This window comes from Anser brachyrhynchus, assembly GCF_964034855.1.
Source record: "Anser brachyrhynchus genome assembly, chromosome: 32".
NCBI lineage: Eukaryota > Metazoa > Chordata > Aves > Anseriformes > Anatidae > Anser > Anser brachyrhynchus.
The window spans coordinates 94,623-115,107 of NC_137725.1; the positions used below are offsets into that span (position 1 = coordinate 94,623).

A 20,485-nucleotide genomic window follows, 5' to 3' on the forward strand; every position below is an offset into this window, starting at 1 on the left:
TGGAAGTGAGGTCCAAGTAGGCACTTTATTTCTGGTCGGAAAGCTGACGTCGACGCCACCGCCGCATGCGACATGGGAAACGCGCGCGTACGTTGCAGCTGGAGGTGTGTGCTTGCAGAGGGGCCCCGGTGCACAGCAGCTGCGCTCAATGCCTCGCAGAAACACATTTCAAAGGAAGGGGAGTGCAGAACATCAGCCCTGCAGCTTTTAAGCAGGGCCCGGGGATGATGCGGGGAATAACACGGAGCACGCGGGGATCACGGGGGCAAAAGGAGCATCTCGCAAGACAGAAAAGAGCGCAATTATTCCTAAAGGGGAAAGATGTTTTTAAATACAGGGCTTAGGCAGAGGAGGTGCGCTCCCAGGCGCAGGCATCAGCCCGCGCTCGCAGAAAGAAACAGTGGAAGTCGTCGAGCGAAGCCTTTCTGGATGCCAAAACCCTGCTGTGGCGTGAATGCCATTTCCTCAGCAGGAAATAAATAGGATCCCCTAATTCTGCCCCTTCAATCCCAAGCTTACACAACACAGCAGAGCCAGCCCCACGTCCCAAGCGAAGGGCACCTTTTGCTACGTTAACGGTCCTTTTTCAACCTTCGTACTTTCGGACCTAGCAAGCGGTGGTGTATGTTGATGCACACAGACGTCGGTTACTGATGGTCCTGTTACCTTGGACAGCATTTCCACAACCAAAGCATGAAAAGTTAACAGCTGACGTCTAGGAGCAAGCAGTGAATTTGCCCTCTATACATAAACTTCAAACAGAAAGAAAAAAAAAAAAATCACAACTCAAAACCTAGGCAAGGATGCCAGAGGAAAGGGGAAAAAAATAATAATAATTCAGGACCAGAATCATGCCCCAGAAAGTATTTTCTCATGGCTGCTACTGCAGCTGTAAAATTAACACATTCCTACGATTGCTCCCACTTACCTACTGACCGCCTATCCTGAACTGAGAGGACGATTCTCCTCTTTAATGCCTTATTTTTTATTTTTTTTTATTTTTTAAAAGCTTTGCCCCCGAGTTAGCATCACCTCAGCACACGACTGTTTCAACACCTGTCCCTAAAGCAGTACTGGAAGGGATCAGCAGCAACGGCTGGAGAACTGAAACCACCGGGAAACGGCTAAAAGCAAAACACAGAACCCCCCAAAGCAGTTAATAGTGCAAATAGAAAACATCTCTTGTGTCTTACAAAAATACTACAGGGATCTAAAGATTACTGAGAAATACGTATAAAAGAAGCAGAATATACCCTTGAGCACGAGTTACAGTTACGCGTGGCTAACCAAATTTAAACCCTCGTAATAAAGAAGTTTTGCAATCTTTAAGAGAAGGAGGTGCCTGCAGCCCCGCAAACCTCCTGCTGCCCGCCCTGTGCTTCGGGAGCTGCTCAAGTTCTCCACTTCACACCTCGGCGGATTTATTTTAAAGCAGAATAAAGCGCAATCAGGTAAAATCCGTGGAGGTGACCACACCTGGGCAAAGCCTCCTTGAAACTGGCACACGTGGCTCCTGCGGTTCCCCGTTCACAACAGCAGGGCTGCGTAGCTCCCGTGATCTGCCGAAAGGAAGCGTCGGTATTTTATTTACGTTTTAATGCTCTGAGGCAGCGATATTTAACCTCCTTCAATCTATTTCTCAAAAAATCTCCCTTGTTTTTCTGATGGAAGTTGCTGGAGGTCTGCACCTCCCTATCAGAAAAAGCAGCTAGCTAAAAGTCCAGAAAGCCCCGTGGCGTCTCAGGACATAAGGCAACCTGTTTGGCATTTGGTTTGCTTAAAATTACCTAATGTAAACCTAAAAAAAAAAAAAAAAGATATATATGTATATATATACACACACACACTACTCCTTTACCATGCCCACAGGTGGGGGGGGGTCTTCCTAGGTCATCACACCGGCAAAGCACCGCTAGCTAATTTTGTTGGCGTGTCAGGGACACTTTGCTGCCACATTTTGGAAAACATAACGCCGGATTTGTTCAGAGGACGGGGTGGAAGCTGTCAGCCCTTTCAGCACGATGAAATAACTGCACAGAGTACGCCCATCTGTCCCAGTTCACGGCCCCCTCGGGTAGCTGGGCACCTTCCACCCGGGATTTCCTTCCACCGTCACACACGGTTATAAGAGCAATAACGAGCTCATTCATAAAGTGATTACTTCTCTAACCTGCACCCACCAAAACCCCAAAAGCAGAACCCTAAAGAGTCTTCGAAAGACAGCAAGAGAAGCAAGGCTGTTTCTGCACGTTCCTGGCTCTCCAGGTGGGAACCAACAATTTCAACCAAATATTTTTTTTTTTTGGGGGGGGGGGGGGCTGCAAATCAGCAGCAAGCCAGAGAGCTGCCGAAAGCCACCACCAGGGCAGCTGCTCGGCTCGGCGGTCACTGCAACGCCTGGGTTTGCCCAGGCGCTACGAGGCAGCCGAGCGCGGCTGCCCTGAACATGACGGCGTTGTCGGATTTCTCATTCACTTTAAAATTCACTTTGCTGTTGGCTCAATGCCCCCTGAAGACCGGACTTTGCCCTGCGCTCGTGCCAGAGCCGGTCCCACGCTGCTTTTATCAGCGCCAGCAGGTTCTGGCCAGAAACATCCCAAGGTGGGATGGGCAGGGGCTGAGCCGTGCTGAGTTATACAGCCCCGGCAATTAACGCCGGATCGTTAACCATCACCCAGTCCTCGCTGAAATGAGCCCTTCCCCGCTGCTCTGCGCAGAGCCTTGCTGGTGGTTTGGGTGCATCGAGACAGCATTTTCTCCTGGGACAAGCAGTGCTGAGCGCCGGGTGCAACCCCGCAACCTTGCTCCCGGCGCGGGAAGGGAAAAAACGGAGGAGCGGGGAGGACGCGGCGGGCTCTACGCCTCCGGCTGGCCCTTGTTCGTCTTCTTCAGCAGCTTCTTCAGGTCGGGAGACATGAAGTACGGCTTCTCGGCCGAGCCGTCGTTTCGCTCCAGGTCTTCCACTGCAACGAGAAACCCCCCCGCGCAGCAGCGGGGGCCACAGACAGGGGTTGGCACGGCCGCGGCATGGAGCTTAAAGGCAGCGAGATGGCAGAGGAGCGCTGTGCCACCCGGCTAAGGAACATTCCTTTGGGGCGCTCCCGTGGAAATAAAGGGCTTTCAGCTCATCGTGGGGAGAGGGGATTTTCCCTCTGCTGCACCTAAAGGCTCCCGGGCGTGCGAAACGTCACAGCCGCTCCTTGTTTTAAAGGGAGTGCTGTGCTCTGAGAACTTCCTGATTGTTACGTGGAAGAAAGTAAAGGTTTGGCAATTATTTTTTTTTTTTTCCCTTGGGAAGGTTTAACAGCGCTGCAGGAAGGAGCTGCGAGGAGAGGTCACCCCGGAGTGCTGCCTCCACCTCCCTCCCTGCTCCTCCTGTGTCCTGAATTGCTTGGGCCACAAGCACAAAGTGATTTTTGCTCCTTCTGCGTCCCGAATTGCTCCGGCCACGAGTACAAAGGGATTTTGCTCAGCGTTGCTCGCCCAGCACACAATGCCCTCGCCAACACGGTAATTAGGTGCATTCCCAGCACTGAACGCACCGGTTGGCCTCGGCGCCCAACAGCTGCTCCAGCGAGAAAGTCACAACCACAACAACAGAAAAAAACAAACCGCAAAGCACCAGCGTCAGAGCTGAGCAAAGAGAGCTCTGGGACGTTTTGTAAGGGACGACGCCGGGATGGGAATCCAAGCATCGACACTGCGCCTTTGTCCTGCTGGAGGTGGCGCTCCGTCTGCTCGGGGTTTGTACCGCGAGCTGCGGGATGGCGCGCAGGGTGAGTCGCCACGGACGGCGTTCCTTAAGCCTTGCTCACCCTTGGGGCATCAAGAGAAAACAAGGAGAGGACCCAGCCGCCACAAAGCCATCGTGGTCCTGCAGCTCCTCCACCCACAGAGCAGCCAAACCACCGACCAAAGCAGCTCTGGAGCAAGCAGAGCTCGTACAGCACCGGGCAAGCCTCTACGTAGGGGCTCAACCTCTGCGCCACCAGCAGGAGGACCCAAAAATCTTTGTTAAACGCAGGAGGCTGCGAGTAAAAGCCCCAGCAGCTTGCAACCACCGCCAGCTGCTCCTTTTAACCTCCCTACAACAACAGCGGGGGGGGTTCACCCACGAGAAGGGCGTGCTCTGCCTCACACCCGACACTCTGCAGGAACTGAAAGCGAAACGTCCGCCACCGCGCACGGGGATCCTCGGGTGCGCTGACCCGCTTGGCACAGGGCGAGGAGCGGGGGCACCGGTTTTCCACCACCCCGGGAGCGAACCCGGCCGCACACCGGCACCGGGCACGCGTGGCTCAACAGCTCCTGGCCACACGTGCCCGGCTGTGCAGGAGCCCAGATTAACTCCAGATTTGTTCCTTCCACACACGAGTATTCATTATTGGGCGGGGAGGTGGGGTCGGTACAGCAGGGAGAAGCCAGCACCCCTCCGGCCGGGAGGACCTGGAGGACATCCAGCTGGGAGCTCTGCACCAACCGCGGCCGCAGGAGAAGGCTGCTGGGGCCACGCAGCCACCCCGGGGCCAGCCCTAGCCTTGGCTATCGGCGCTTTTGGAAGGCTCTAGGGTCCCCTTCAGCAGGATGGCACTCAGCTCGGGGGACATGTAGTAAGGCCTCTCGGGAGATCCATCGTTCCTCTCCAGATCTTCACCTTTTCACAACCCCAGGAAGAAGCAGCCGGGATGGGGAGAGGGGAACAAAACAGCGGGAGAGGCCAGGGAAGGGCAGAGCAGAGGTGAGAGGAGGAGAAGAGCGAGGAGAGACACGAGGAAGGGAAGGAAGCAAAACAAAAGGGGAAAAAAAAGGAAAATTGAAGTTAGTAGCAGTTAGGTTCCCCCAAAACCAAAGCACCGAAACAGAGAGAGACCCAGAGACAGGCTGTGGGCTTCCAGGTAGAGGGGAGAGTAGAGGCTGGTAGGAAGGCAGGTGGAAGGTGGGGAAGGAAAGAGTGGGAGAGAACCCTACGGAGAGGCCAGGGGAGCAAACCCCGGGGTCCAGATGGCTCTGGGGCGGAGGGAGGTTCTGCTGCCCAGCGGGAGGAGGACACTTACAGAAGCAGAGGAAGAGGGTGTCCACGCACATGCCATAGACGCTGAAGAACCCGTGGGCAATGAGGTAGGAGCCCACGATCACCGTCTGAAAGAGAAACACTGCGGTTAGGTGGAACCTGGCAAGGAGGAGAGAATCCCAAATTCCCTGGGGGGAGGGGGAACAGAAAGGAACAGGGAACAAAAGGCGTCTGCAGCAAGGGTGGACGGAGCCAGCCCGGATGGCAAGACGCCTCCTAGCCAGCAGCCGAAACAAAGGCTCATTTCAGTGGCGATGGAAAATAAGCCCGCACAAAGCAGCTCTGCAGAGACAGCCAGCGGAGCAGCATTTTTAAGGCATTCTTGCTACGGATTTCTTTTGGTCACATCTAAATTCCCCAGCAGAGCAGAAAGCAGCTCACCAGAATAGGAACCCAGTAGTAATTCAGGGGCGGCGCTGTGTCTTGGACCAGCTTGATGCGCTGGGTGAAGAAAAAGAAGGCGAGGATTCCTGGAAAACAAAAAAATCACACAAACGGCTGCAGGACCCTGGGCAGAGCGAGGGGGCTTGGGGAAGGCTCCCCTTCCCAAAAAACAGGCTTTGGGAAGGCTCCGGGTGCAGCAAATGCCCCAAGGAGAAGCTTAGGTTGGCCAACACTTACCAACGCTGCCCACGATGAGGAGTTTGCCGAGGAAGAAGAGGAAATCGGTGACTTTATCTAAGACGGCCACCCTGGGAATGAGAGAGAGGTGAGCGCCTGCTCCCAGCGGACATTTGGCTGCCTCTTTGACAGCAGGAGGGGCTTGGACACCGGGAACTCGCCCTCAGGCCAGGCTTTCGAGCAGGACCTCACCTGATGATGTTCCTCATCAGCAGGAAGAAGGCGTTCCTGGCGGAGGTGCAGAAGTTGGTGCCATAAACAGCAATCTAGGAGGGGTCACAGAAACGGAAGCAGAGAGGTGAGGAACAGCATTGTGCAGGATTCGGCCCAGAGAAGAGGCCACGATTCATCCCATCTCTTGAGTGAAATTCTCAGCCGGCTGGAGAAATCCCAAACCTGGAAGCGCTTTTTCCTCCACCGGCAGGTCAAGCATCAGCACCCGAACTGGGCCAAAAGCCAAATCCCCCCCCACCCTGGTTTCTCTGAAAAGGTTGTGCCAAAGACGAGGCAACACAGTGAACGTTGAGGCTTTCCAGCAAAACAGCTAGAAAATGCTGAAAAGCTTCGTTTTCCCATGAAATTGAGAGGCACGGGTCTCAACAGCCTCCCAAAGACAGCCCCGCGTATGCCGATACCCCCCATAGCCATGACCCCTTGGGCGCCCAACGCTGGCAGACCCTTACCATGATGTAGGCGTTTCTATTGAGGAACTTGATAAATTTTTCCAGGCACCAGAAGCAGCACTTCAGGCAGCTCAAGAGGAACTTGGCAAACTTGTTATCTGCAGCTGGAGGAACACCATGGGACAGGAGGATGAGCAGCTGAACCCAGAGGCCCTCTGCAAGCCTCAAGGTGCCCACGTCCCTGTCCCAGCCTCTGGATCCATCTGGTCCAACCCCTGACCACCTCCAGACATCTGGAGCACCTCAAGGGAGCATCTCCAAGGAGGGAGACGTCCCCCATGGGCTCTGGTACCGCAGAGACACCGGCCATGCCCACCTACTCATTTCCCAGCCCCGTTTCGGTACCTTTCAGCCTGTGGTCCAGGTACTCCAGGGTGACCCTGATGACTTGGACGATGGCGAGGATCAGCGACCCGAAGGCGAGCGAGCCGGTGTGGTACCTGGGAAAACCGCTCCGGTTAGACGCGGAAAACCCCGAGAAGCTCGCGGTGCTCCTCAAGGGACGTACCGGAGCGCGCGGCCGAAGGCGGAGAAGAGGGGGAAGGCGGGCATGTCGTCAGGTTTCTTGAAGGCCCAGTAGTACGAGGCGAAGGCGCCTGCCAGCGTCACCTGCCCCAGCGCGATCACAAAGTTGGCGAGCCAGAAGAACATGAAGACGTTGAAGAACTGGAGGATGATGAGGTACTTGTGGTACGCCGTCTCTCCCCCATAGAACGCGAAGAGGCACTGGGCGTCGGGGCACAGCTTGGTGACGTTGGACGTGTTGAATTTCTGGGGGGGGACAGAAGAATTTTAGGCACCGTGAGGCGGACCGACGACATCTCGTGGTCAACCCAAAGCCACACCGGCTTTCAGAAGACTTGATCCTGCTCAACGTTTTGTACATTTGCTCAGATCAAAAAGCAAGCTTTGCGCATAAAACAGCTTAAAGAAAAATAACAGGATGATGCATATGAGTTCAGAAGTGTGGAATTTCGCTTGTAAGAGCCTACAGGCTTGAATGACCACCAAAGTATTTTTTGTATAAGAAGCTATCTTTTCTTTCACGGGTAAAGCATAGCATTGGAATGAATTTCTTGACATCCTCACCTCTGGGCTGCAGGTCTGCCCAGAAAACTGGCACGCCGACTCGTTGAACACCTTATAGACGGCCTCGTTGGAGGTGGAGAGGAAGCTGCAGCACGGCAGTTAAGGAGACACGACTTCACAAAAACACAAGCCTGGATCCTCAGCACGCCCAACGCAGCTTTGCTCTTGCCAATCTTCTGCTTCCCTACGATGGGTTTTGTTTCTTTTAACCCAGAGGCCGCAGCTGGCGGCTTTGCAAGCGGATGCATCCCTGACTCTGGAACGAGTTCAGCACCCTGGAGGACCTTTAGTGTCTCCACGGCTTCCTTCCCCTGGAGCCAACGCGCAGGAAAAGGAAGGAGAAAGGATACACGGCCGTGCTGGCCCAGTAGGCGATGCAGAGGCACAGCAGGAAGAAGGTGCACAGCGGAAACAGCAGCGACATCATGATGTGGCCAACAGCCCTGCCGAGGACGGGGGAAGGCGGTTAGAACCCGTGGAAGTCCTCGTGAAGACGGGGACACCCCGTTGTCCCCTCCCTTCGCAACGGGTGACCACGGCCACCTCCGCCCGGGGACGCGGTGGCCCGTACCTGCTGGCCTCCTTGATGAGCGCGATGGCGATGAGGATCCTCTTGCGGAGGAAGATGAGCAGCAGGATGATGACCACCTCCACCACGCACAGGATGATCACTGGAAGGGAGAAGGGGAGCCCCGTCAGCGCACGGGCACCGTCCACCCTCGCCTTCCCAATCCACCGTGGTGCCCAGCAATCCCCGAGGGACGTCCGGCACGGCCTTCACGTGCTCCATCCATCCCGTGGCATCAAGCACAGCCACCCTCCGTAGCCCAGCTTTTTGGAGAGGGCCACCAAGAGGCCAAGAAGGCCCCGAAGTCTCTGTGCTCTCCCTTCCCGAGCACGTTCTCCGTGTCCGCAGGAGGACAGGGACTCACTGAACGCCAGCCACGTCTGCCGCAGGTGGAGGTAGACGCGCAGGTCCGTCTGAAACCCAAGGTCCGTCAGGGAGACGTCGGAACCAGCTTCCCCCTTCAGCTTGGCGTACTCCATGTAACAGTGGAAGATTCCTGGGGTGGAAAGCAGAAAATCGTCGTACTGGCACTCAACAGCAGAGAGCGAGGTGCTGCCCAACCCCGCCGATATTTGGGTCCAAGGACTCTGCCTGGGGGGGTTCTGCATGCAAACCCTGCTTAAGATAGGGAAAGGAAAACAGGGAGAGCACGGAGAAGGCTCCCGACCGCCGAGGACATCGCTCACCGTAGCCCAGCACCAGGATCACCAGCACGATCATCACCCAGACCATGATCCCGGCCAGGAAGCGGAGCAGGACGATGAAGATCAAGCTGGCCACCATTGCGATCACCAGGCCTCTGCGGGAGGAAGAAGGCAGCCTTAGAAATGGAAACTCTCCGTGACAGAGGGTGACTGGGGTGGGGGCGAAGTTGCTCCAACACGCTCCAAAAAACCCCGTGCCACTTCCCACTCCTGTGGGCCTCTCTGGTGTGGGAAGGGGACAGCTCGGTCCTTCAGGACCTGCTTTACTTCAGCCTCTACACCCACTGCCACCCTTCTGCTGTCAGGTTTGAATGGAAATTATGCAAAAGTCAGGAAAAGGCAGAAAACGGTGGGGGAACTCCTGAGCTTTGCCCCTCAGGAGCAGGTGCCGCACGGGCGCCAGCCTCTGCTCACATTATGATCCAGTACCAGGAGACCGTGTAGTCCTCAAAGATCTTCATGGCCAGCTGCCTCATCTCCAGGACCACGTTTGCTTTTCTGGAACGCGAAAAAAAAAATAACAATAATAAAATAAAAGCAAAAGGCAGGGGAGAGCGTCGGTGTCCGCTCTGCCTGCGGCGGTGCAGACAAAAACCTCGTGGTTTGCTCCCCCCCGAAGCGACGATAACGCAGCAGCCTCGTCACTGCTCCCGTGTTCGCCGGCACCTACTTGGCCCCCTCGAGCAGCTCGGTGACGTTCCTGCGGCTCCCGCGCCCGTCGTCGTAGGTGGTCTCGTTCCCCACCATGATGACGCCCTTCTTGGCCTGGATGGCCGGGAGGCAGCGGCGAGCCACTGCAAAAGAGGGGGCTCAGCAGATGCCCCCCCCCCCCATGGGACACCCCCAAACGCGCTCGCCCACCGGCGACCCCAGGGATGGTGCTGCTCCCGTCCAGCATCCCGCTGAGACGAACCCCCAGCAGCACTCCCAAACCCACCCAAACCTCCCCCAAAATCCCCAACGGGCAGCTCGGATCCCAAAAAGCCCAAACAAAGCGAGCACGGGCGCTTCCCCAGCCGCAATGAGCAGGGTCCCAGTTTGTTAACCAGTTAACGGCAGCTCGTTAGCCACCTCCAGACATACGTGGGGTGCTGGGGATGAGCATGGCCGGGCACTCCTTGTCCTTCAGCACCTCGATGGGAGCCTGGATGGGGACAGCAAGGGGGAGGTGAAGTTCTGGGGCTGAGATGGGACGAAGCCCCGCTCGGCGCAGCCCGACGCACCTTGCTCAGGTCCCCGAATTCGGGCACGCAGAACTGCCGGTAGTACTGCAGGTCGGCGGGCACGAGGTAGGCACCCAGGTAGGTCATGTACCGGTCCGGACATTTGCTCACGCAGATCTAGGAACAAGGAGAGGAGGAGGTGGGGAAGTGCACCAGGAATGCCGCAAAACCCTTCGTTTTTGGCATTTTTCTCTTTTTTAAAGAAGCCCAGCACCGGGGAGCTGCACCGGTAGAGCATCCAGAAGTACCTGTGTGGTCGGGCACTGAAACTCCAGCAGCACCAGCGGGCTGGCACACTTCACGATGTCGAAGTAGAAGAGGAAAGGCTTGTCCCTGCAAAGAAAACGGCTCAAAATGCCACCCCGGGGGCGTCGCGACGCCAGCGAGCAGCACACGAGCAGGGAGGACCGGGGGGGGCACCTACTCGTTGGCCGTTCCCTGATGACCGCAGAACTGCCCGCGGCTGTCCGTGGGGTAGATCACCTTCCGCGGGTCCCCGTGCGTCCACGCTGGGCAGTGGGGACAAAACGGGGCAGTTTGGTTACCTCCGGCCCCATGCCCACCTCTATTTTTCCCGAGGAGCTCCCGGCCCCTCGGACCTCCCCGGGACCATATGTACTGAGGAGCTCCCGGCCCCTCGGACCCCCCCGGCACCATACGTACCCACGATGCCCACCACGACATAGCCCACGATGGCGAGGACCAGCAGGATGCAGCAGGCCACATCGGTGCAGCCCCTGCGGCCGGGAAGAGAAGCGGGGCCGTGAGCACGGCCGCCGGCCCCACCAGGGGGTCGCGGGGGGGGGCTGCTCTTACCTGTCGTAGATGGGACCTTTGAACTTCGGGTCATATTTCTGCGGCGTCCCTGCGGGGATGGAGAACAAACCGGCTCAGTTGGAAAAACCACTGGGGAGGAGGAGTTTTCCCTTCGCTTCCCCGCCGCCTCCCCAAGGAGGCAGCGAAACCTCCGCGCCCTTGGGAACGCGATGCTGCCACCAAGACCAGGCTGCCGAGGGGGGGGGAACATCCAAATGACACCCCCACCCCGTTCCCATTGCTGCTGGAAAAGTTCCAGCCCACCCTTTAGGTTTGTTCTCCCCTCCTCGTGACAACGATGCACCAAAACCCAACGCGGACGTGAGCAAAGCAGGAGCCGTCCCTGTGCAGACCGGGGAGCCCCGATTCCCAAACACACCCCCCCCCCCCAAAGCTTTTAAACAAAAGGCCTGGGAGAACCAGGAGCAGGAGGAAAATAATCTCCAGCTGCCATTTCCCTCCTTCAGCGCCTCTGCTTTCCAGGCGTGGAAACAATTATCCCCTTGGAGAGCAAGTTTCCCCACAGCTCTCTCCGAAATCATTCCCCTGCTCCTGCAACCTGCACCCGCTCCTGCCCGGCAGCCCGGTGGTTAAGCCGCGCTCCTTCGCCCCTCGTTATTTTTAGGGTGGGAATTCAGCCAGCGAGGCCGGTTCCAGTGTGGGAGCGGCCGGGAGCTGGGACACGTCTGCTTCGAGGCAGTCCTGGGGCGCTGGGAGCAGCCCCGTACCAGGACAAGTGAATTTTGGGGTGCCCAGAGCAGCCCCGTACCAGGACAAGTCAATTTTGGGGTGCCCAGAGCAGCCCCGTACCAGGACAAGTCGGTTTTGGGGTGCCCACAGCAGCCCCAGACCAGGAAACATCAGTTTGGGGGGGGCCTGAAGTGCCTGCTTCTGGGGAGACGTATGATTCAAGGCACTTTTGGGGTGCCTGGAGCAGCCCCACGCTGGGACACAGCAGTTTTGGGGTGCTTGAAGCAGCCCCACAAGGGGATGCGTCAGCTCTGGGGGGCTGCGAGCAGCCCCACAAGAGGACACACCAGTTTGGGGGCACTCAGGGCAGCCTGGTATCGGGGAAACGTCTGATTCAAGGCACTTTTGGGGTGCCTGGAGTAGCCCCACGCAGGGAACACATCTGTTTTGGGGTGCTAGAAGCAGCCCCGTGCTGCACACATCACTTTTAGGGAGCTTGGAGCAGCCCCACACCATGCACTTTGGTTTTGGGGTGCCCAGAGCAGCCCCGCACCACGCGTATTGGTTTTGGGGTGCTTGGAGCAACCCCGTGCTGCACACACCGGTTTCGGGGTGCCCAGAACAGCCTCACACCATGCACATATCAGTTGTGGGTGCCCACAGCAGCCCTACAACGCACACATCGTTTTTGGGGTGCTTGGAGCAGCCCCACACCATGCACATCGGTTTTGGGGTGCCCGGAGCAGCCCCACACCCATCGGTTTCGGGGTCCCCAGGGAGCTGCGCCCCCACGGGGCGACCCCACCACATCCCAGGGAGCTCCCAGCCCTTTTTGGGGACGCTGCGCCCCAAAACACCCACTCGGGGGCCTCGACCCTTGCACGGCGCCCTCCGTGCCCTCGGCGCCGCCGCCCCATAAACAGCAGATCCACCCGGCCGCCCTCGTTAGCCATTAACCGCCGCGCTAACGAAGGCCTCGGTGTTAACGAACCCTCCCCGCCGCCTCGCAGGCAGGAAGCACCGCGAACCAAAGCGGGGCCGAGCTCGCGCCATGCCTTATCTCGGCCGCCGCAACTTCCTGCGCCCCACTCCTTGGTGCCGCCGAGGGGCCCCCGGCACGGGGTCGGGGGCGAACCCCGCGCCCCCCACCCCGACGCCTTCCCCCCCAACCCTTACCGTGCTTGCCGTAGTAGTTCTCCTCCTCCTGGTCCCCCATCCCCTCGCCGCTCGCCCCAAAACAGCCCCTGCGCGCTCAGCCCTGGGCGTGCCGGTCTGCCAGGAACCGCAGCCGGCGGTGCAAAACACGCCGTTAAAGGCGCAGCTGCTTCATCCCCTCCTCATCCTCGCCTCGCAGCTGCTTCGTCCCCTCCTCATCCTCGCCCCGGCGCCCACCGCCCACGGCGGCCACCACCCTCCGCCCGCCGGCGGGGCGGCGCGGTGACCACAGCGCGGTTTGGTTTTGGTTTTCATCCCGGCGGTTTGCTATATTTAGGGGTCTGAATAAATATTTAGGGGACAAATAAATATTGCGGGGGGGGGTATAAATAAATCAGCGTGGCGCTGGGCGGCTCCACGGAGGGTTGGGGACGGCGGCGCCGCGATGTCCCCGCGGCTCATAGGCTGCCGGTGATGTCAGGGAGCGGGGCTCAGCACCCCCGGATGCGTCGCGGGAACAAAAGAGGGGCACGGAGGGGGCCGGGATGCGTGACCCCGTTGTGCCCCCCCCTCCGGCCCATGGGGACGCCGGGACCCCCCGGTTCGGCGTCAGAGGACGGTGGCACCGCGTCGGCGCGCCCAGGTCCGGTTGGTGGCACTCGGGGTGCCAGCAGCGGTGCCCCACCCTGAGACCGTCCCCGTCTCACCGCGCACGATTCGCCCCCCCCAAAACTCGGTGGTCCCCAAAGCTGGGGGGGGGGGCCCCAAAACCGGCAGCCCCCAAAACTCGGTGCTCGCCAAACCCGGCGACCCCCGAACTCGGTGGTCCCAAAACTTCACAATCCGCGAACTCGGTGGTCCCCAAATCCAGCAGCCCCCAAAACAGCGGTCCCGAAACCCACAAACCTCCAAACGGGGTGGTCCCCAAACGGGGTGCCCCCCACACTCGGTGGTGACCGTACCCCCCCCCCCCCAAAACTCAGTGCTCCCCAAAGCTGGTGCCCCCCAAACCCAGCAGTCCCCAAACTTGGTGGTCCCCAAACCTGGTGGCCCCCAAATCCAGCGGCCCCCAAACCCGGTGGTCCCCAAACCCGGCGGCCCCCACGCTCGGTGGTAGCCGTACCACCCCCCCCCCCCAAAAACAAACCTCAGTGCTCCCCAAACCCAGCAGCCCCCACTCATGGCAGTCACAAAACCCAGTGCCGCCCCCCCCCCCCCACCCCAAATTCGGTGCTCCCAAAACTCGGTGACCCCCAAAACCTGGTGACCCCCCCACCCTGGTGGTCCCCAGCCCCCCAGCAGCCCACCCACCCCGGGGACCCCCAGGCAGGCTGCTGCCGGGGAGGGGACCCCCATAACGGATGGGAATCCGTGGGGACCCCCCCCCGGAGACAACCGAGGGGGGGGGTCCCGGGGGTCCCAAGGGTCCCGGGGGTCCCCTCGCCGCCCCGGTACCGTAAGCGCCGTCCGGGTCCTTCCTCCCCCCCATGGCGGGGGCTCGGGGATGCTCCGGGTCCCCCCCCCCCGCCGCTGCCGTTGCAGCCGCTCCCGGGGCGTTGCGCCTGCGGCTCCGAGCAACCGAAGGGGGGGGGGGAGGGGGGGGGGCGCCGTTACCGTGGCCCCGCCCCCCGCCCGTGGCCCCGCCCCCTCCTCTTAGCCCCGCCCCCTGACCCCCCCCCAAAAAAAATCGCTCCCCCCCCCCCCCCCCTTATGCCCATCACGGTTGGGCTCGGTGCTGGGGCGGGGGGGGGGGCGCACGGTCGGGTGTTGGGGGGCTGCGGGGAGCCCCCCCCGGGGTGGGTTGGGGGTCCTGGGGGTTGGGGGGGGGGCTGCAGGGAGCCCCCCCCCCCAAGGATCGGGGGGGGGGGGTCCAGGGTGGGGGAGGGGGCTGCAGGGAGCCCCCCCACACAGTTGGGGGGGGCTGGGTGTTGGGGGCTGCAGGGAGCCCCCCCCCCCCCCAGGATCAGGGTGGGGGGCTGGGTGTTGGGGGGCTGTAGGGAGCCCCCCCAGGGTGGGTTGGGGGTCCTGGAGACCGGGGGGGGTTCAGGGAGCCCCCCCCCCAGGATCAGGGTGGGGGGCTGGGTGTTGGGGGGCTGTAGGGAGCCCCCCCAGGGTGGGTTGGGGGTCCTGGAGACCGGGGGGGGTTCAGGGAGCCCCCCCCCCAGGATCAGAGCGGGGGTCTGGGGATTGGGGGGCTGCAGGGAGCCCCCCCAGGGTCAGGGTGGGGGTCTCGGTTTTTGGGGGGGCTGCAGGGAGCCCTCCACAGTCAGGGTGGGCGTTCTGGGTGTTGGGGGGCTGCAGGGAGCCCCCCCTGGATCGGGGGGGGGGGGTCCGGGGAGGGGGGGGGGCTGTGGGGAGCCCCTGAGGGTCAGGAAGGGGGGTCCCAGGTGTTGGGGGCCTGCACAGATGTACCCCCCAGGCCAGGATGGGGGGGTCCCAGCTAGGAAGGGGCTGCCAGCCCCTCCAGCCCCACGCATGGGGGTCCTGGGTGCCGGGGGGCTGCTCAACCCCCCCCCCCTCCCCCAGTTAAACCATGACCCCCCCCAGGTTGTGGGTCCGATGTGGGGCCCCCCCCATCCGTGCCGCCCACCCCTCCCCGTCCCCCATCCCCACGCGGGGACGGAGCCACCCGCAGCCCCCGGGACAAGGCCAAGCCGAGCTTGGGGCCCCCCCCAAAATGGGGCTGGGGGGCTGTGACCCCCCCCCCCCCCCGAGTCCTCCCCCCCCCGGAGCCGTCCCCTTTAAGGCCCCACCGGGCCATGGGCGCAGCCGCTCACCTGGCGCAGGTGACGGGGAAGGAGGAAGCGGCAGCCGGGGCCATGTCCGCCTCCGCCGTCTTCATCCTGGACCTCAAGGGGAAGGTGAGACCCCCCCCCTTTGGGACCCCCCCCCTGCTCCCCACCCAACCCCAGGACCCCAACACCCCATGGGCCCCGGCCTCAAGGTCAGCCAAGGTCACGGCGGGTCCCCCCCCCACCGTCACCGCCATCCTTGGGGACACGCGCGTGGAGAAGCGGTGGTGGTCGGGGTGGGCGAGGGGCGTGCAAAGGAAGGGGGGGGGGGTCCCGGCTGACCCCCCCCCCCCTCGCTGCCCCCCCCCTCAGCCCCTCATCAGCCGCAACTACAAGGGGGACGTGAGCATGGGGGAGATCGAGCACTTCATGGGGCTGCTGCTGCAGAAGGAGGAGGAGGGGGCTTTGGCCCCGCTGCTGACCCGCGGCCAGGTTCATTTCCTCTGGATCAAGCACGCCAACCTCTACCGTATCCTTCCTGCCCCCCCACCCCACCCCCGGGACCCCCCCACCCCCCACCCCGGCGCCTTTCCTTAACCCCCTCCCCAGTGGTGGCCACCACCAGGAAGAACGCCAACGCCTCCTTGGTCTTCTCCTTCCTCTACAAGGTGGTGGAGGTGAGGCCGGGGGGGATTTTGGGGGGGGTCGGTGACCCCGGCTGGACCCTCCTGGGGGGGGGTGACAAAGGTGGGAGCCCCCCCCCCCCCGTGTGTGTCCCCCCAGGTCTTCTCGGAGTACTTCAAGGAGCTGGAGGAGGAGAGCATCCGGGACAACTTCGTCATCGTCTACGAGCTGCTGGACGAGCTGATGGACTTCGGCTTCCCGCAGACCACCGACAGCAAAATCCTCCAGGAGTGAGTGGGGCGGGGGGATTGGGGGGCTTTGGGGGGGGGGGCAGGACCCCCCCCCCCCCCCGCCATCACCCCCATCCTTCAGGTACATCACGCAGGAGGGCAACAAGCTGGACACCGGCAAGTCCCGCGTGCCCACCACCGTCACCAACGCCGTGTCCTGGCGCTCCGAAGGCATCAAGTACAAGAAGAACGAGGTCTTCATCGACGTGATCGAGTCGATGAACCTGCTGGTGAGGGGGGGGGGGAGCCTACAAAACGGGGGGCACCAAAAAATGGGGGGTGGGGGGTCCCAACGCGGCGGGGTCTGCTGCTGGGTGCCCGCCGGTGAGGGGGGGTGGTGGTGGTGGGGCCCGTGGTGGTGGGGTTGGGGCTGGAGATGGGGCTGGAGATGGTGGGGGGGGAACTGGGGCCAAATCGGTGGGGCCGGGGGGAGGACTGGGGTCAAACTGGTGGGGGGGGGGAGCGACTGGGTCAAACTGGTGGTGGTCGTGGGACTGGGGTCGGACTGGTGGTGGTAGTGGTGGGACTGGGGCCTAAATGGTGGTGGTGGTGGGACTGGGGTCGGACTGGTGGTGGTAGTGGTGGGACTGGGGTTGGACTGGTGGTGGTAGTGGTGGGACTGGGGCCTAAATGGTGGTGGTGGTGGGACTGGGGTCGGACTGGTGGTGATAGTGGTGGGACTGGGGCCGAAATGGTGGTGGTGGTGGGACTGGGGTCGGACTGGTGGTGGTAGTGGTGGGACTGGGGCCGAAATGGTGGTGGTGGTGGGACTGGGGTCGGACTGGTGGTGGTAGTGGTGGGACTGGGGCCTAAATGGTGGTGGTGGTGGGACTGGAACCCAACTGGTGGTGGTGGTGGGTCTGGGGTCAGACTGGTGGTGGTAGTGGTGGGACTGGGGCCTAAATGGTGGTGGTGGTGGGACTGGGGCCATAATGGTGGTGGTGGTGGGACTGGGGTCGGACTGGTGGTGGTAGTGGTGGGACTGGGGCCTAAATTGTGGTGGTGGTGGTGGGACTGGAACCCAACTGGTGGTGATGGTGGGACTGGGGCCATAATGGTGGTGGTGGTGGGACTGGAACCCAACTGGTGGTGATGGTGGGACTGGGGCCATAATGGTGGTGGTGGTGGGACTGGAACCCAACTGGTGGTGATGGTGGGACTGGGGCCATAATGGTGGTGGTGGTGGGACTGGAACCCAACTGGTGGTGGTGGTGGGACTGGGGCCATAATGGTGGTGGTGGTGGGACTGGGGTCGGACTCGTGGTGGTAGTGGTGGGACTGGGGCCTAAATGGTGGTGGTGGTGGGACTGGGGTCAGACTGGTGGTGGTAGTGGGACTGGGGCCTAAATGGTGGTGGTGGTGGGACTGGGGTTGGACTGGTGGTGGTAGTGGTGGGACTGGGGCCTAAATGGTGGTGGTGGTGGGACTGGGGTCGGACTGGTGATGGTAGTGGTGGGACTGGGGCCTAAATTGTGGTGGTGGTGGGACTGGAACCCAACTGGTGGTGGTGGTGGGACTGGGGCCAGAATGGTGGTAGTGGTGGGACTGGGGTCGGGCTGGTGGTGGTAGTGGTGGGACTGGGGCCAGAATGGTGGTAGTGGTGGGACTGGGGTCGGGCTGGTGGTGGTAGTGGTGGGACTGGGGCCTAAATGGTGGTGGTGGTGGGACTGGAACCCAACTGGTGGTGGTGGTGGGACTGAGGCCACACTAGTGGCGGTGGGACTGGAACCCAACTGGTGGTGGTGGTGGGACTGAGGCCACACTAGTGGCGGTGGGACTGGAACCCAACTGGTGGTGGTGGTGGGACTGAGGCCACACTAGTGGTGGTGGGACTGGAACCCAACTGGTGGCGGTGGGACTGGAACCCAACTGGTGGTGGTGGCGGGACCGGGGCCAGCGCTGGGTCCGGTGCCCGCAGGTGAGCGCCAGCGGCAGCGTGCTGCTCAGCGAGGTGGTGGGCACCATCAAGCTGAAGGTTTTCCTCTCGGGGATGCCCGAGCTGCGCCTGGGCTTGAACGACCGCGTCCTCTTCGAGCTGACGGGACGTGAGTGCCGCCGGGGTGGGCGCGGGGCCGCCGGGGGGGGGGGGGGAGCCGTCCCCGTCCCCTGGCGCGGTGCGCGTCCCCCACGGCGCCGCCCGTCCGCAGGGGGCAAGAACAAGTCGGTGGAGCTGGAGGACGTGAAGTTCCACCAGTGCGTGCGGCTCTCGCGCTTCGACAGCGACCGCACCATCTCCTTCGTGCCGCCCGACGGCGACTTCGAGCTCATGTCCTACCGCCTGGGCACCCGCGCCAAGCCGCTCATCTGGATCGAGTCGGTCATCGAGAAGTTCTCCCACAGCCGCGTCGAGATCATGGTCAAGGTGAGGCACCCCGGCGGCACCCCGGAGGGGACCGAGGCCGCCCGTTGACCCCGTCGCCGCGTCCCGTCCCCCCCCTCAAGGCCAAGGCGCAGTTCAAGAAGCAGTCGGTGGCCAACGGCGTGGAGATCGCGGTGCCGGTGCCCAGCGACGCCGACTCGCCCAAATTCAAGACCAGCGTGGGCTCGGCCAGGTACCTCCCCGAGAAGAACCTCGTCGTCTGGAGCATCAAATCCTTCCCGGTGAGGCCGCCGGGGGGGTGGGGGGGGTGGGGGGACGGGGGCGGCAGCGGGGTGCCCGCCGTCCCCACGGGGTCGTCCCCGCGCCGTCCCCAGCCGCGCCGTGCCGCGCAGGGGGGCAAGGAGCACCTGATGCGCGCCCACTTCGGGCTGCCCAGCGTGGAGAAGGAGGAAGACGAGGGGCGGCCGCCCATCGCCGTCCGCTTCGAGATCCCCTACTTCACCGTCTCGGGCATCCAGGTGACCACCGGGGCCTGCGGGGGGGGGGGGGTTGGTGGCCTCGGGGTCCCCCCCCACGATGGATTCGGGGACGGGGTGGGAGGGACGCGTCGGAGGGGCGGTGGGGTTGGGGTGGCCCCAGGGAGGTGACCGCGATGTTTTGGGGACAGGGGAGTGGGGACACGGCCCGTGGGGGTGTCCTGGGTTTTGGGGGGGTGTCGGGGTCCTCTTTTTTTTTGGGGGGGGGGGGGGCACACACACAGCATCCCCAACCGCCGTGCCACCAGGTGCGGTACATGAAGATCATCGAGAAGAGCGGCTACCAGGCGCTGCCCTGGGTGCGCTACATCACCCAGAGCGGGGGTGAGTGGGACCCCCCCGGGGCCCCCCCGCCCTGGGGACCCCCCCCACTTTGGGGATCCCCCACACACTTTGGGGACCCCCCCTCACCGCTGCTCCCCCTCCCGCAGACTACCAGCTCCGCACCAGCTAAGGGGGGGCCACAGCCATGCCCCCCCCTCCCCAAGGACTCTCCCCACGGAGACCCCCCCCACACGCCACAGAGACACCTCGCCCCCCCCTTTGCCCCCCCCCCCACCTTGGGGACCCCCCCCAACCTTGGGGACCCCCCTGCTCTGCCTCTGTCCCTATAAAGATGGGAGCTGTGATGGGGCCGGCTCCGTGCTTTTCTTGGGGGGGGGCACAGGGGGGGGATCTCAAGTGGGGGGAGGTTCAGGTTCGGGGGGGGGTCTCAAGTGTGGGGGGGTCTCAAGTAGGGGGGTTATGGGGGGGGTCTCACAGGAAGGGGGTCTCATGGGGGGGTCTCAAGTGGGTATCATGGGAAGGGGGGGGTCTCAATGAGGGGGTTTCAATGGGGGGGGTCTCAAATGGGGGGGCCTCACGGGGAGCCTCAAGTGGGGGGGAGCGGGGGGGTCTCATTGGTGGGGGTCTCAAGTGGGGGGAGTTTTGGGGGGGTCTCCCGGAGAGGGGGTCTCATGGGGGAGTCTCACGTGGGGGGGTCGGGGGGATCTCACTGGGGGGGGGGTCTCATGTGGGGGGGTGTCATGGGGGGGGGGTCTCAAGGAGGTGGAGTTTCGGGGGGGTCTTGTGGGGGGGTCTCACGGGGAGGGGGTCTCATGGGGGCGGTCAGGGGGATCTCATAGGGGGGTTTCACGGGGGGGGGGTCTCACAGGGAGGGGGTCTCATGGGGGGGAGTTTCAGGGGGGGGGGGGTCTCATGGGGGGGTGGTGGTGGGGGGAGCCTCGTGGGGGAGAGCTCCCACGTGCGTCCCCGGCCGCATTTTGAATCCCCCCCCCGCGCCTCCAGCCAATCAGCGGCAGCCCACCTCCCGGAGCCGCTTGCCGATTGGCCGAAGCGCGGCGGGGGGGGGGGGGGAACCATC

The 20,485-nt window shown here is 62.2% G+C and overlaps 2 protein-coding genes across 6 annotated transcripts; one reads left to right on the forward strand and one right to left on the reverse strand.

Annotated features, from left to right (window-relative positions):
- Positions 1–6: 6 nt before the first annotated feature.
- SLC44A2 (solute carrier family 44 member 2 (CTL2 blood group)) lies at positions 7–14,208 on the reverse strand. 4 transcript variants are annotated; one of them, XM_080571465.1, is made up of 22 exons: positions 14,076–14,208; positions 10,776–10,824; positions 10,623–10,696; positions 10,384–10,468; positions 10,208–10,292; positions 9,960–10,076; positions 9,820–9,880; positions 9,407–9,530; positions 9,151–9,234; positions 8,719–8,831; positions 8,397–8,528; positions 8,036–8,135; positions 7,815–7,907; positions 7,465–7,549; positions 6,884–7,146; positions 6,721–6,815; positions 6,376–6,479; positions 5,885–5,958; positions 5,693–5,763; positions 5,453–5,541; positions 5,055–5,139; positions 7–2,963 (listed from the first exon to the last, which is right to left on the reverse strand). In XM_080571465.1, exons 1-22 carry the CDS (start codon positions 14,107–14,109, stop codon positions 2,857–2,859), a joined length of 2,124 nt encoding a protein of 707 aa, XP_080427591.1. In that variant the 5' UTR covers positions 14,110–14,208; the 3' UTR covers positions 7–2,856. The 4 variants fall into 4 exon arrangements, with proteins under 4 accessions (XP_080427591.1, XP_080427589.1, XP_080427590.1 ...); XM_080571463.1 differs by having other exon boundaries at positions 7–4,654; XM_080571464.1 differs by lacking the exon at positions 14,076–14,208 and adding an exon at positions 12,642–12,843.
- AP1M2 (adaptor related protein complex 1 subunit mu 2) lies at positions 13,068–19,751 on the forward strand. 2 transcript variants are annotated; one of them, XM_080571469.1, is made up of 11 exons: positions 13,068–13,263; positions 15,725–15,881; positions 15,962–16,029; positions 16,136–16,266; positions 16,349–16,496; positions 18,185–18,311; positions 18,414–18,628; positions 18,709–18,867; positions 18,979–19,104; positions 19,371–19,446; positions 19,554–19,751. In XM_080571469.1, the coding sequence occupies exons 2-11, from the start codon at positions 15,761–15,763 to the stop codon at positions 19,574–19,576; spliced, it is 1,194 nt and encodes a 397-aa protein (XP_080427595.1). In that variant the 5' UTR covers positions 13,068–13,263; positions 15,725–15,760; the 3' UTR covers positions 19,577–19,751. The 2 variants fall into 2 exon arrangements, with proteins under 2 accessions (XP_080427595.1, XP_080427594.1); XM_080571468.1 differs by lacking the exon at positions 13,068–13,263 and adding an exon at positions 15,343–15,481.
- The last annotated feature ends 734 nt before the right edge of the window (positions 19,752–20,485 follow it).

Bases quoted from the DNA above. Each gene is read 5' to 3' on its own strand.
- SLC44A2 (XM_080571462.1), bottom strand. From the start codon at position 12,681: ATGGGGGACCAGGAGGAGGAGAACTACTACGGCAAGCACG. The intron at 10,469-10,622 runs GTACGTATGGTG...CCCACTGCCCAG, and splicing joins TGTCGTGGTGGGCATCGTGG to CGTGGACGCACGGGGACCCG. The intron at 7,550-7,814 runs GTATCCTTTCTC...GCCGTGCTGCAG, and splicing joins TACTGGGCCAGCACGGCCGT to CTTCCTCTCCACCTCCAACG.
- AP1M2 (XM_080571468.1), top strand. From the start codon at position 15,380: ATGGGCGCAGCCGCTCACCTGGCGCAGGTGACGGGGAAGGAGGAAGCG. The intron at 16,267-16,348 runs GTGAGTGGGGCG...CCCATCCTTCAG, and splicing joins GACAGCAAAATCCTCCAGGA to GTACATCACGCAGGAGGGCA. The intron at 16,497-18,184 runs GTGAGGGGGGGG...CGGTGCCCGCAG, and splicing joins TCGAGTCGATGAACCTGCTG to GTGAGCGCCAGCGGCAGCGT.